This window comes from Panicum virgatum, chromosome 3N, assembly GCF_016808335.1.
Source record: "Panicum virgatum strain AP13 chromosome 3N, P.virgatum_v5, whole genome shotgun sequence".
In the NCBI taxonomy this organism is placed as follows: Eukaryota; Viridiplantae; Streptophyta; class Magnoliopsida; order Poales; family Poaceae; genus Panicum; species Panicum virgatum.
Window position 1 is genome coordinate 67939048 of NC_053147.1, and position 14938 is coordinate 67953985.

The 14938-nt window shown below is 41.9% G+C and overlaps 2 protein-coding genes and 1 long non-coding RNA gene across 8 annotated transcripts; 1 reads left to right on the plus strand and 2 right to left on the minus strand.

Annotated features, from left to right (window-relative positions):
* Positions 1-3159: 3159 nt before the first annotated feature.
* LOC120666986 lies at positions 3160-4903 on the minus strand. The gene is made up of 2 exons (XR_005672035.1): positions 4197-4903; positions 3160-4043 (listed from the first exon to the last, which is right to left on the minus strand). It is a non-coding gene; the product is annotated as an uncharacterized LOC120666986 (long non-coding RNA).
* A 1017-nt stretch (positions 4904-5920) lies between these two features.
* LOC120666985 lies at positions 5921-6669 on the minus strand. The gene is made up of 3 exons (XM_039946992.1): positions 6540-6669; positions 6348-6440; positions 5921-6172 (listed from the first exon to the last, which is right to left on the minus strand). Exons 1-3 carry the CDS (start codon positions 6567-6569, stop codon positions 5969-5971), a joined length of 327 nt encoding a protein of 108 aa, XP_039802926.1. The 5' UTR covers positions 6570-6669; the 3' UTR covers positions 5921-5968.
* Positions 6670-6980: 311 nt separating this feature from the next.
* On the plus strand, positions 6981-10929 carry LOC120666988. Of its 6 annotated transcripts, none has more exons than XM_039946996.1 (12): positions 6981-7621; positions 7716-8312; positions 8401-8544; positions 8619-8753; positions 8855-8923; positions 8991-9053; positions 9145-9532; positions 9603-9793; positions 9870-10055; positions 10130-10258; positions 10341-10471; positions 10558-10924. In XM_039946996.1, exons 1-12 carry the CDS (start codon positions 7619-7621, stop codon positions 10742-10744), a joined length of 2223 nt encoding a protein of 740 aa, XP_039802930.1. In that variant the 5' UTR covers positions 6981-7618; the 3' UTR covers positions 10745-10924. The 6 variants fall into 6 exon arrangements, 4 of the variants coding, with proteins under 4 accessions (XP_039802930.1, XP_039802928.1, XP_039802927.1 ...); XM_039946994.1 differs by having other exon boundaries at positions 6981-7405; positions 7499-8312; XM_039946993.1 differs by having other exon boundaries at positions 6981-8312.
* The last annotated feature ends 4009 nt before the right edge of the window (positions 10930-14938 follow it).

The window sequence follows — 14938 nt, forward strand, 5'->3', positions numbered from 1 at the left end:
GATTTGTATTTTGTTCTATTCTTTTCACACACGGAGCATGAATATTGTTTGCATCAAAGTGAATGTCTTAGATGTTGAACGTTCTTTACAAGTATTTTATATGATGAAAATTAATACTTGTATTAGTAATTTGTTTCGATCTTAGTAACGAATAAGTACAAATCTATTTTTGAAAAGCAAATATATGATTGTAATTGAATTTTCACAGGGTTCATAAAGTTTGGATTTGAATGTATGTTGAGATAGGGTATTGGTCATTTGATTTGCTTTACTAAATGCCGCATTATGTTAGCACTTAGCAGAGGCATTGTTAAACAACATATGATAATGCTAGGATGATATATTTAGTTAAAAGCATTTTTGGTTCAGATTCATAGGATGATATATTTAGTTAAATGTCACATTTCATTCCTATTTTGTTTTGTTCAGATTCATAGGCGACCACTATGATTGTGACACTGCCATAGCAGCCAAGAGATAGCTTTTTTTGGCCTTTTATTTAAAGTTTCTAGAGTTAGCAATTCTTTTGAAAATTGGAAGCCCAAATGATTGGGGGTTTTGGGAGTGTTTAGGTGAGTTCATATTTGGAAAGCTTTAGGAAGGAGAGAGGATACATGATGGAGTCTGACAGACTGTCAGTGAGAAAAAGCACCATGGAAGACCACATAAGGTTTGATTTCAGTTTTCTAAAGATCAGAAATGCCATTTGTTTCTCTTTAGTTTGTTACACTGAGAAAAATTGAGATACTGAAATGACTAGCACCATTTTGGGACTTCTTTGGTCGGTCTTCGAGGAAAAAAAGTTGAGCCAGCTCTTCAAATTGCATATTAAGATGTATGGATGTACTGTATATTTGTTTTGTGCATTTAAGAATACATCAGCATCTAGCATAAAGTGATTTATAAAATGCATCCCTGACAGCACTAGCCATGTCTTTAATTAATTACTGATCCTCAGAAGGATACCATTAAATTTTATCTCATAAGATGTTGCAGCATACTCCTAATCTGACATGATGATCCATTTTTTTTGCTAAAGGGCACAGTTGCCAATGTGGAGAAGAAAGACATGGAGTCAAATGACATACTCCGCTTAGAACGATTGAGGCGTGAGCTGATCGAGTTAGAAAAGTGAGTGCAGATGATGCTCAAAAGGAGAAGGTATGCCTGTTTAAGAAAATTTTGAAACAGAAAACTACAGGTTCTACAGAATTTGGGTGAACATTTGGAATGGGAGATCAGCAATGTTATGAGATTGATTGCACTCTTTTTTGTTGTTAGCTGTTGTTTTCTGCTACTGTTTTAACAATAGAGGATGGTGTCACCGCTACATTTTTTTTCCACAACTGTGCCTTCCAGTGAGGCTAGCAAGGAGAATATGGTAATTCTGAACTTTCCAGCCGTGCCGGTACATTAATTTCCAATTCAAACCTCACTTCTACAATCTGATGAGACTAACTTATAAATTATCATTAATTTCCAATTCAAACCTCACTTCTACAATCTGAGACTAACTTATAAATTATTGCCAGACAACGGTGTGTGTCTGGTTAACAGCCTAACTCATGTCGAGCACTTCGTTTTGTCCAAATATTTAAGTTTATTTTATTTTATTTATGTTTACTATCAACATCTTGTATGCATAATTTCTTTTACATTCTGGTTGGTCCAACATTAAAAGACTCCATAGTACGATCTTCACCAATCAGTATCAAAATTAATGTGTACTTTAAAAGTTAACAGGAGGCGGGGGGCTCAATTCGTAAAGGAAGAGGAGGATAGGATGGAGGAGGAGGACGCCGTTGGAGATGGCACGGATGAGGTGTTGGTGGTGAGATAGGAGCGTGGCACAGGAGAGCATAGGTCGAGATGCAAATGGAGTGTTGGGCTTTGAAAGGGTGGCATCGCTATGAGTTCAGCTTACATGGGAATGAATTAAAATCTCAATGTATGATGTTGATATTTGTCTCATCACAGAAGTTAAGACTTATGTTTCTTTGATTGGAATCTATACAAATGACATGGTCTTCATTGAAAATATCATATTTTTTTCTATCTCTTGATTGCCTTGAAAATTTTCGGGATCCCGTAGCAACGCACGGGGATTATGCTAGTAATGTTAAAAGTGGTAACAAATAGAATTTATAATACTTTTTCTACATAAAATCAATGTAATAAATAGAAACAAATTATCTATGTAGATACATATTGTATCTACAGAAGTCGTTAAAAACAAGCTGTAACACTTTTTCTCAACATAAATAATACTAACAAGTTGATATAAAATATCTATTTAACTTAAGGTGGTAGTACACATAGGTTATTACAATGTACAATAACAACATAAATTGTTACATGTCTATGTATATATTTGTTTTTTTAGATAATGGAAAGATTATCCGGCTTTACCCTCCTCATCAAGGAGGGATCAGACCAACCTTATTACAAGCAATAGCAACCACACCACATTCTCACAACGTAATTAAAGTACGAAGCATGCTTATTGAAAGCCAATACGTAAACTAAAAGGCCATCCATGGGATGTGAAGAAACAAAGAGCCGACATCTCCAGCAAACGACATGCCTGAATCATCCTCTCCTTTTGATCTTCACTGCACTGCAACTGCATCCAATGGCGTAACCAATACATTCCCCTGAATAAAACCTGTAAAAAAGTTTTCGGTTGACATTTGTTAAAAACCGTATATATTTGTGTTAGTCAACAAGTTGCTATACATTTAAGTTGCCATTGTTTATTCAACATGAGTACATAGTAGCATGAAACAGTTTCAAAAATATCAATATAGGTCTTATATTGTAGATCTTGTCGCAAAGAACATAATGGTGTAAATTTTTTTTAAAAACGGATGCTTGATGAGCGAAATATACTAGTTTGAAGGAAATATAGCCAATCTTTTATGCCTACATCAGCGGTGACATTAGTTGAAAGTGGCAGTTTTGCCCTTGGGTGCCCCCCACACATGTTGCGGGCCAACCGTGTAGGGGAGACGCGTCAGAAGGGGGATGGGGAAGGTGCGCTCCTGCCCGCTCAGTTTACACATGTTAGTACAGATAGGGTGTCGCGCGATAGGTTTTTGCATGACCTGTCGCGCGATTTTGGACATTTTTGAAGATGCCCTAAATAAAACACACATTTAGTTAGATCCTTTATGGATTCTTCCCCGTCCAAATCCAACAACCAATAGATAATATAGTGTGGAGTAGCTACACTTGGGTATATACACAAATACATATATACATGGGTATGTACACATGCATACACACACTACATACACACATACGCATACACATACATATACACACTACACATATACAGATTCGTATGATTATTGGTATCATACATGATTAACATACGTACAACAGTTATTTGGGAGCCTTTAGTAACTGACTCATTCGTGCCCTCCCGTTCTTCACTTCCGGAGCCATTTTAACTTGGGCATACACCAAGGATACGATTCTCATACAATATCTTAGACAGATGTAAGAGAATCATATCCTTGGTTATGTCAGTGTAGTACCCCTTTTGAACTTTATCTTCAAGTCCTCGCTCTGCTGCAATCTGCTTGACCTTGTCCTGAACTTGATCGGCCCTGAGATGATTTGGATCCAACAAGCATCCGACCTCTACAAAACTCCCATGGCGAAGTGCCAAAGCTAACAACTTTGGGGACCCTTCACCACCGCGACCACCTAGTTGTTCTCTTAATTTTTTCACAATGTCCTCCACTTTTTTGATATTCTTGGACTGCACTGGCACATTATAGCCCTCAACAAAAGGCATGGCACCAACTGTTGTGACACCTTTTTTTTTGTAGCATTTGATGATCAACTATTGTTGGGCACACATCTGGTTTATTTTTTTGAAAAACTACATCAGGTTTATTTCCCTCTGTCGTATCAAGTTACATCACGCCTGATCACTGGCGGTCCGCGCCATTCCTCGGCTTGTAGTAGCCAAGGTCACGCCGTACGTCACCAAGAGTCTTTCGTTCTGGATGGGTCTGTGTACAGGAACACTGGGACTGCATGCATACAAATTGGGTGATCGAGAAGGATCAGGTATTTGTATATATGGCTGGTGTGTGTGTCTATAACACACACACACACACACACACACACACACACACACACACACACACACACTACATACCATATTATTTTAACGAACAGTGTACCTTTTGAACTCGCAATGTCAGAGGCCACATCCTTAGCCAGGTAAGGCCTCGTTCGGCAGGCCTGTTTTCAAGCCAGCCCTGTTTTCAAACCAGACCTGGATTAAATCATTCCACTTGGTTTCACTCAAACCCACTGATGATCATGGATTCCTTACCAGGAATCAAACCTGCTGCTCATTTGTTTTGTTCGGCAGCAATGGAACCAAAACAACTGGTTTTAACACAATATGACCTACTTATTTGTACCATATAACCAAATGCGGAAGCTAAAACAAACATTTTGCCTCCAGACGTCTGCATATTTTTCATTCATATGTGCCAGCAGGTCTAGGCAAGTAGAAACTGAAAAATAGCTATGCGATATAGAAATATGTTGCCCACACATCAGAAAAATACATTCTACTACCACCGGCTGAGATATCAAAATGGCATCAGAGAGTAGGTTATGTCATGCACCTCAGAACAAAAATTCAGCAGGAGTAGCTAAGAAAAGTCCTTGCTGTTTCACAGCTACAAACAGGATCTCACGGTAGTCTATTGCTATGTCCTCAATCCTTGACGAGATTCATAATCCTGTTGCTTGTGAACTCTTTCGAGCAATATTCTTCACTCCCACACCGACACATTTTAAGAGTAACAGTGTTCGAATTGGGATCATGCTTGATAACAAACATGACGTTAACAAAATCTCTGATGTTTCGAAGCATTTCGATACCACACGGAGTCAACTGTCCAACACAAACCTTTGATACATCGGTAGGGCATAAAGCACACAGGATAAGTAGGAGGCCCTACAAGTATTTACAAAAGAAGTGTAATGTCAGTGAACAAAAACTTTTGTAAATTATTCATGCATGAAAAATGACCATGATAAACAAATGCTAATTAAAGACATGAAAAATGACCATGATAAACAAACGTCTGAGGTCATGTCTACCTGTCTTTAATTAGCCTTTGTTTATCACGGTCATTTTTCATGCACGAGTAATTTACAGAAGTTTTTGTTCACTGACATTACACTTCTTTTGTAAATACTTGCAGGGCCTCCTATTTATCCTGTGTGCTTTATGCCCTGCCGGTGTATCAAAGGTTCGTGTTAGACAGTTGACTCCGCATGGTATAGAAACGCTTCGAAACATCAGAGATTTAGTTAACGTCATGTTTGTTATCAAGCATGATCCCAATTCGAACACTATTACTTTTAAAATGTGTCGGTGCGGGAGTGAAGAATATTGCTCGGAAGAGTTCACAAGCAACAGGATTATGAATCTCGTCAAGGATTGAGGACACAGCAATAGACTACCGTGAGATCCTGTTTGTAGCTGTGAAACAGCAAGGACTTTTCTTAGCTACTCCTGCTGAATTTTTGTTCTGAGGTGCATGACATAACCTACTCTCTGATGCCATTTTGATATCTCAGCCGGTGGTAGTAGAATGTATTTTTCTGATGCGTGGGCAACATATTTCTGTATCACATAGCTATTTTTCAATTTCTACTTGCCTAGACCTGCTGGCACATATGAATGAAAAATATGCAGACGTCTGGAGGCAAAATGTTTGTTTTAGCATCCGCATTTGGTTATATGGTACAAATAAGCAGGTCTTATTGTGTTAAAACCAGTTGTTTTGGTTCCATTGCTGCCGAACAAAACAAATGAGCAGCAGGTTTGATTCCTGGTCAGGAATCCATGATCATCAGTGGGTTTGAGTGAAACCTAGTGGAATGATTTAATCCAGGGCTGGCTTGAAAACAGGCCTGCCGAACGAGGCCTTCATTGGAATAATTCCACTCGGATGTGGAAATATATGAGACAAACGTATAGCGCACACGGTTGTAGATATGATCTCGGAACCTGCTTAATTAGCACCACGACATTTTCAGGGTCTTTCCTTGCTGCTTTATCAATTTCGTCAAGAGCGGACTTGTTGCGGCTTTCAGAAATGTAGATCTTGCAGCAGATCAGTTTTGGATTTTCCTGTAACAGTATATATCGTTTTAGCCGTACGTAAGTAACATCTATCAAGGAACCTTGCGCCTAGCTTTTGATATTTTTCAATATAAAAAATACCGTATTTTTGCTGGATCGGAGGAAATGGAGCAGACTTTTCTTACATACGTAAATATATAGAAAGGGCAAGCAATCAACTTACTGAAAAACCAGTGCCCGCGGGCAAAGCAGTGAGGCTGACAGAGAGGGAGAGAAGCGCGAGGATAGCCCACTGCCCCGCCGGGCTCGCCATGGCCTGCAAGTATAGCACAAGAGGTCATCGTCAGGCGACTGGGAGCTTGGGAGATGGTGGTGGTATGCACCCGGAGTAGCTAGGATATGATCGATATGTTACATGGGTCGCGTAGGAGGTAGCAGCCGCCATCGATGGATAGGTGGTAGAGGATCTCGAGAGGCTTCAGGAGGATGGTCGCTGAAGAATGGTGCGTGTGTGCCCTCCTGATCGGGAAGTACTACTGGGGATTATAAAGAGAGCCGGAGAACGTAACTTGCAGGATGAGAGACGATGGGTACCAAATTTCTTGGCCGTCGATGCAATGCAACAGGATCGGAACGCCTACCCAGGCGCATCGATTGGCCCAGCACTGCCTTCCATCGCACTCCATGATTGCTGGACATTTCATGCGTTTCTTCGTCTACTGGCACGAGGCACGACTCGATCGGTAGCCGGCATTCAGCATGACAACATTCGTGCATGCAGCTGGAGCGCCTACCCCGGCGCCTCCATTGGTACAGCTGTGCCTTCCATCGCTCTTCATGGGGCGACGCTACGGTACACCGGTTACCTCCCAGGAGGTAAGACCTCAAATGATTCCCAGCCGTCCATTTCTTAATTAATTAATTGATTATGTTAATCTTAAACATTGAAATAATTATGACTCCCAGCCGCATCCGCTCTAGCGACCCGCCTGACTTCTAGCGGCGACGGGTGAGGCAAATCAATCTCTATCCGACTGCTGCCGCCGCCGCCTCCTACGCTGCCCTCGTTCCGAGATTCATGATTCTGTTAGCCTGGTTCCTATACTCTCGGAGATGGATTCAACATAGGCATGGATTAGGGTTCCATCGCTACATAGAGGCTGCCGCCGCCTTGTACGCCGACCCTGCACTCGACGGCGTCTTGCCGGCGGCCACTGCGTGTTGTGCATCCCGGTGGTCCGCCACATCGGCTTCCGCCGTCCGTCAGCCACGGCTGGAAAGGTAAGCCGGAATATGTCCTGCCACCGAGGTTGCTGAGCAACGCTTTGGCCCTCTATCCCCATCCCTGTATCTTATCAGCAGACTTTGCTTTAGATTCATCTGTGGGTGAAACTGAAGGAGATGGAGAATACAGAATAAAGCCACTCCCATTAGATTGTTTAAGGGATTGACCACTCCATAGAGTTGGTGAATCGAGTTGTGTGCTGATCAAAGATGGTACGTTCTTGTTTGTAATATATTATGGACAAGGCCTTCAGAGTCATTTTTTAATTTGATATATTTTGTTGTTTTTTATATGTTTGATAACCAGGTTGCAACCGTGTGTATGCCAGGAAAATTTGCTGCATTATGCAGGAAATTGACAAAGGATCAAAGGGATATAGTTGAAAAAATAGGATTAGGCAAGTTACTTAATATTCCATCGATGCCTATTCAACGTATGCTAGTGGAGAGTCTTGTTGAAAAATTCAATGCAGCAGATAGGACCTTTACAATTCAGGGCCACGTGGTTTCTATTTCCCCATGGGATGTGTACTGCATATTAGGTCTAGTTGACAAAGGAGAAAAGATTGAAATTAGTAGGAAGCAAGCAGACCGTAAATGGTTTAGTGTTTATAAACAAAAGGGTGATACATCAATCACTTTCAAATACTTGGAGGAAAGAATACCAAGGGAGGCTGATGCTGATCACTTTGCTAGGATGTTTGTGCTATATGCTATAGGAACAATTTTGGCACCTAGTTCTAAGGGTTATGTTGCCAGCAACTATTTAGAGTTGGTGGTTAATGTTTCAAGAATCAAGAATCTCAATTGGGCGCGATTCACATTAGTTCATTTGTTGGACAACCTGGTTGAATTCAAGAAGAACAGAAGAACAGGACTTGCTGGAAATTTGGCACTATTCCAGGTGTTTTTTTTTTGTCTGTACTAGTTTTAGTATTATTCATGGTAGTACTGAAAATGTTAGACATCAATGATTAATATTATGTGCCCAGGTTTGGTTTTTTGAGCATTTTCAAGCATCTGGTGATGGCTTAGATTATACACTGCATCAACATCCGTTGATAAGAAATTGGAATGAAGACAAAGTTTTGAAGCGAGCACGCATTCAAGCTATAAAGAAATTTGGGGCTGAAAAGGTAATTTGGAATGTGTTATTTTGCCTTCTGTTTTATCTAGTGATGGATGTGAAGCTTCTTTTTTTATGGTGCAGGTGGTCACGGAATTGGAACCGAATGAGTCCAAAGTGCACACTGGTAATGATAATTTTTACCAGGATATTGGTGATGACCAATATAATGAGGGAATGAGATACGAAAAATCTGAAAATAAGGATTGGAATGAGAATGTAATGTTTTTTAATTGCACTTTTGGACAGTAAATGCATTAACCAAGTTTGTTGGTCAATTGTTAGTTGTCCATTTAAAGTTACTCTTATTTCTTTTTAAGGTTGAACAGGAAGATGTAAATCAAGAAGACCTGCGTGATGCTATGGAGGATGACGAAATCAAGATAAAGGTACATATCTGTATGTTTTAAGAAACGAATTTGAGTCGTATTTATGTTAGTGTCCATTGTATTTCAGGAATCAATGGAAGCAATGAAATCCCTATTTGTTAGGTTCCCGGAGTTGCATACGGTTGTGCAGGTTATAAATTCAAGTTGCTCTATTATTTATAATACATGTATGTGAATGGTTAGTATAAAGCTGCTTACGTCATTTGCATTGAAAATATTAGATGGTTGTCAAGCTATTTGATGGAACTAGAAGTAATAGGTCTACAAAGTGTGAGGGAAAACAATGTGATTCATCGGGTACTAGCAAATCGCGAGAATCGAATTCCAATGTTCAAAAGGAAAGTGAGTTGGCAAGTCATGCAAACAGTATGGATAAATCAGAGAAAGAAAAACCATGTCCGGAGCAGGGTACTGGTGATGAAAGGGAGGTTTCTTCATCCAACTTATCTTCAGGAGCAAAGAGGAAAATTGATTTTGTTTTGAGTCCTACACTGGTTGAAAAGGTAAAAACCAGAACCAATAGGCAACCAAGCAAAGTCTGCAAGTCTCCGTACATAGGCACAAAGCAGAATAGGGTATCTACAACAAAAACTAATTGTCCAAATGTTGGTATGTGTTCATGCTTTGGTTTTTCATTGAACAGATACTTTCTATATATTAATGTTTAACAATGATGCAGGCGACATTACAAAAGGACTAGAGTTAAGTGACTTGGAACTTCACGCCATTAAATATATTTTGGAGGAATTAGCGACTGAACCAAAAAAAAGTCTAGTATCCATAGGTGGAATTGAGCTGGGTGCTAATCAATTGAAATGTCTAGTAACACGTGTGAGAGAGGATGCAGGAGACAAATGGTTATGTTCTGGGGTAAGTCGTGTACTTTAATTTATGTATTTGCCATAGAAAATTTCTTGGTAATTAATATTATTATGTATGCATGCAGATAGTAGACTCCTATGCAACTATATTCAACTCTGATTGGAAAAAAGATACTAACGAGATAAAGCATGCACTTTTAGATGTCAATTGTCAGTGGTTACGAATGATTGGGAAAGCTTGGGTACAAACTGGTGTACCTTGGTGGAGGTTGTGCCATAAGTCTGCTCAGGAATTGGTTGGAGCTGATATGGTAACACTGATATCATAGTTTTCCATTTCACAACTTAATGCAGATTCTAAAAGTTAATGTCCATGTTAATGTAGGTCTTCATTCCCATGAATAATACAAAAAGTCACTGGTGGCTCTGTGTTCTGTACCCTGCTAGAAATGAAATTCAAGTTCTCGATTCTTTCAATAGGACCATAAATTATGAAGAAGAATTAGTCGAATTGGTATGTGCGATATACTGTTAAGCAAGTAAGTTGAAACTATTAAGCTAATCGTACAATTTTTTTGACTTAAGCTACCTTTCAGAGATGTGGAATTCATTCAATTTTGCAAGCAATTTTGGCATCATCTGACAAGTTGGAGTCCAGGTGGAGTAACTATGACATTCTACAATGGGATGTTGTTGTGAAGAAAAACATTCCACGACAACATGATGCGTAAGAATTTTCATAAGCTTGTATTGTGGGGGTAGAATTGAACCTATCCATAGATTTATTGTAATGGTTAAAAATTGTAATTGCAGGTGCTCATGCGGGATTTTTACAATAAAATATATGCAATTTTGGAATGGGAGTGAAATAACAAATCCATTCACGCAAAAGGATATGGAGAAATTTAGGAAGAAGATGCCAGCTGAGCTGATCTTGTCGCCCTTGAATGAGCTTACTACCAGCAAAGGGCATGTACTTGCCACCCAGAATTTTAGTTGATCTCTATTTTTCAAACCATCAGGATTTTTGTAAAATAGTTTAGATTTATTCTAGAGTTGGTCATACAAAGAGAGAACAGAAGGCTCTTGTTGCTAGCTATGCTATCCAAGTTTGCCATATTGGAGTTAAATTATAGTTGTTTGTGTTTGAACTACCAGATGACATGCTATTTTTCAATTAGTGATCTCTGCAGCATTCCTTACTACTTTCCAGGTTTGATGAATTCTGAGCACTCAGCAGAAAAAAAAAACTGATAGCTATCGGACAAAGTTTCTGAAAATGAGTTCACTTTTTTAGCACTAACGGTTGTCAATGTAACCTTATGAAGCTTTCCAGCTTCGTCACTGCACAGGAATGTGTGCATATGATGAAAAACGTCGCATGTGTTGGATCAAATAAAATAAAATCATTCACACGCAATGCTGAATGTTCATGTACGGAAAGGCGAAACGATGGAAAGCTTGCACACACGTGCTTATTCAGATTTGTGAAATGATGCCATATATACACGCAGAAACACTTAACATTCACTCGAATATTTGTTAAAATGATACGTACTTGCAATAGCCTTCAGGTTCAGGCTTTTACACAACCAGTTCCAACTTACAAAATCTAAAAAGCAAAGATACAATTATTTTGCCGTGTGTATTCTTGTCCTGCAAACGAGCAAAGAACCTATATGCCATGTGTGCCTTATTTGATGTGTATTTAATAATTGTCTCATGCAAACAGAATCTTAGCCATGTGGCCGATACAAGGCACACGGCAAAGATGTAAACACACAGTGTTGGGGAAGCCACCTTAGTGAAGACCTCCGGCGGGAGGGTTCCTTCAGGTCCACTCATACAACCTGGGCCGAAGCCCACCAAGCAAAGAGGTCGAGCATCAAGCAAGCGAATAGCACGTGGGCTCGACGTGGGACCATGGATGAATGCAAGCTGTAATCCATGATCGTTGTAAGATTACATGTATACCCATGAAATATTTCTAGAATCTAGCCGTCGGAGGGTAAAAATGTGTAATTATGCGAGGAGTAGTTGGACCATCGCCTATAAATGCCGTGTATATTTCCTCATGATGGGACATTTAATACAAGAGTAATTGTTGCTCTGTTACTGTGCGTTTATTGTGTCTTCTCGTTCCGCGGTCTGTTCACTTCCGAAGGGGTCCTCGTCCCCTCCCGAGCTGTTGTGACACTCCACCGTCCCGAAGGGTGTCCTCCACCAACACACGGCAAATAAGCCATTTCCGGTAGTGAAACCAATCTCTCACTTCCTCTCGTGAAACCTTTTGGCCTGACAAGTGGACCCATCGTGAGGGGTAAGATGACCCTAATCTTGGTGAAAAAGAGATTCAATTATTTCAACTTTTTATAGATAGATAATTATAGTCCTACCTCCGATTGCAACACATGTTTTAATTAGTTTTAGAGAATTCATAACATGTCAAAAAAATTGGATTTAACTTGTATTCTATACCATCTCTGTGCTATTTTCTTGGACTCACAAGATAAAATTTTGATGTATGAATCATGTCTATGATAAAGAATAAAAAAATTATATGCTGTTTCAAATGCTTCTAAGAGATAATTTGATGTCACATCTAATGCTTCGAGGGGACAAAAAAATATTTCTTGTCTCAATTTAATGGCTAGCACAAGCTTTGGTACAAATAAAATTTTGGTTGGCAAATGTCACTTCATGGCTAAAAAAACGTTACACCCAAATTTCTACCTGTATGTGACGTGCATGGCATGGAGGGGCAAAGAAATGCATCTGCCAAATGTCACGTCATGGCACATTAGATGGTACAGATCTCATAGACACCGGTCATGATATGATTCTAAAAATATTTTTCTAGCCAAGTTTGTCACGTATACACGTTATTGCCATGAACATATTTTTTCCGAAGTAATCAAACACCGCATGTTTGCTTTTGTTCACGTTAAGGAACAAAAACAAATCTGAGATCTCAAAAAATTCCCATTGCCGGCACATCTCAACTAATCTGCATGCAAGTTAGATCTAATCTCAACTAACCATGCATGCAAATTAGATCTAATCCCTACTTTTTGTATTTAAAATACATATAATAAATATTAAAACTATTACCTCCTAAGAGGTAATAGTCTATAAGATCAACGGTCCACAGTCATTTCGGTGTACCGTAGCAAAAGCCCTCTTCATGTCTGTTGGAGGTGGACATGGGCGTACGGTCTCTTCAATCCCCTCCTGTCTCCCGTGTTCACACAGTGGCTGCGCATGGTCGTCCTTCCTCGGCCCGCGTTGCTTCCTTGCATTAATGATGAGTACTGCGCAGCATACCTCTTCAATCCCCTACAGTTCTTCGATCCTTCCTGCTGCTGTTCAAGTCATGATGATATCCAGCATGGCGCGCAGCGCTTCAGGATCTTTTATTCTCAGTTTTTTAATTGCATCGTGAATTTAATTTTCACTCGGAGCCAACACTGAACTCGACGAGTAGTGGACCGGGATGGATGCAGTGTCCGTGGCCGTGGCCCAGGGCTCCGGGCCGCAGCCGGCGAGCGCGAGGTCGACGGAGACGAAGCCACGGTGCAGGTGGTTGAGGCCGTTGGGTAACAGACACTATTAGAAAAAGGCCATCAGTCCACCTCAAAGGTACCAAAACCAAATTGACCCGGTACCAAAGCTTTTTTTGAGGTGCATGGAAAGATCCAAGAATTTTTTTAGTAACAGGTGGTAACACCACCCGGTACCAAAGGGTAGACATTGGTACCGAATGGTGTTACCACCCGGTACTAATGGATCCTTTCACATTAGTATCGGTTGAAACATCACTCGATACTTATGTCTAGCCTTTAGTATTGGGTGGTGTCTACCACCCGGTACTAAAAGTGATTCACAGGTTAATTTTAAAAGGAAAATATCTTTCCCTCAGTCACAACTGCATCGTAGATGAGATGGTAAAGGAGATACACGTGAGACAAGAGGTCACGGGTTCGAATCCTAGCCACTGCAATGTGCCCCTATTTTCTTACGACGCAGTGCAAAGGTACCCAAAGGTACCGGGTCATTCACCTGATATTAATGGCTAGAGTCATTGGTCCCGGATGCCTAGTACCGGTTGTAAGAACTGGTACCAAAGGCCATCCGTGACCGGTGCCAAAGGCACTTTTTCCAGTAGTGAGAGGAGCTCCAACTGGTGGCCGCCGCCGCCGTACCCGGGTTCGAATCCTAGCCACTGCAATGTGCCCCTATTTTCTTATGACGCAGTGCAAAGGTACCCAAAGGTACTGGGTCATTCACCCGGTATTAATGGCTAGAGTCATTGGTCCCGGATGCCTAGTACCGGTTGTAAGAACCAGTACCAAAGGCCATCCGGGACCGGTGCCAAAAGCATTTTTTTCAGTAGTGAGAGGTAGCCCTAGGCACAAAAAACCGAGAATCGAGGACCGAACCAAAAAATCGAGAACCGGAGCCGAACCGAACCGAAACCGAAAACTTCGGTTCCATTTCGGTTCCTAGTTCTCAGGAACCGAAATACTCGGTTCGGTTCGGTTCCTAGACTCGGTTAACCGAAGAACCGAGACCATATGCAAATTAACCCATGATTCCATGAAGCCCAAATGGCCCAATCCGGCGGCCCATCTTCTAACCCTAGCCCACCTCCCCACCCCACCAACGCAGCTCCCTCCCGGCCTCCCCTCCCAGTCCCAGCGCCCCCTCCCCATTCCCCATCGCGCCGCCTGAGCCTCTGCGCCCTGCACCTCTCCACCCGGCCGCCCTGGCCCCCTGCCCCTCCGCCCCTCGGGCTCTCGGCAGCTCGCCAGCTCCTGCAGCCCTCACCACCGGCCAGCGAACGGCCGCTCGCCGCTATCCAGCTCCTGGCGTGCGCGAGGCCGCGGAGGCAGGGCGGCGGCAGCGGCGGCGGCGCGCGGCCGCGGAGGCACCAGCAAGGCGGCGGCGGCAGAGCATGGCCGCGGAGGCAGCATGACGGCGGCAGCGCGCGGCCCCACTCCCAGCTCCCATCTCTCCCGACGGCGCAGCGCTCCCTCCACTCCCCGGCGCTCGAGATCCAGACTTGTGAGGGGCGGGCGGGGGCGGCGGTAGCGGCGGCCACCCTGCCGGCCAGCGCGTGCGCGGCGGCGGCGGCCACCCCGGCAGGCGCGCAGCCGCGGCGGACCGGCGGAGGGATTTTTTTTAATTTTTTGTT

Bases quoted from the DNA above. Each gene is read 5' to 3' on its own strand.
- LOC120666988 (XM_039946993.1), top strand. From the start codon at position 7,701: ATGTTTGATAACCAGGTTGCAACCGTGTGTATGCCAGGAAAATTTGCT. The intron at 9,533-9,602 runs GTATGTGTTCAT...ACAATGATGCAG, and splicing joins AACTAATTGTCCAAATGTTG to GCGACATTACAAAAGGACTA. The intron at 10,472-10,557 runs GTAAGAATTTTC...TTGTAATTGCAG, and splicing joins ATTCCACGACAACATGATGC to GTGCTCATGCGGGATTTTTA.
- LOC120666985 (XM_039946992.1), bottom strand. From the start codon at position 6,569: ATGGCGGCTGCTACCTCCTACGCGACCCAT. The intron at 6,441-6,539 runs GTAACATATCGA...CTATACTTGCAG, and splicing joins CTACCTCCTACGCGACCCAT to GCCATGGCGAGCCCGGCGGG. The intron at 6,173-6,347 runs GTAAGTTGATTG...ATACTGTTACAG, and splicing joins CCGCGGGCACTGGTTTTTCA to GAAAATCCAAAACTGATCTG.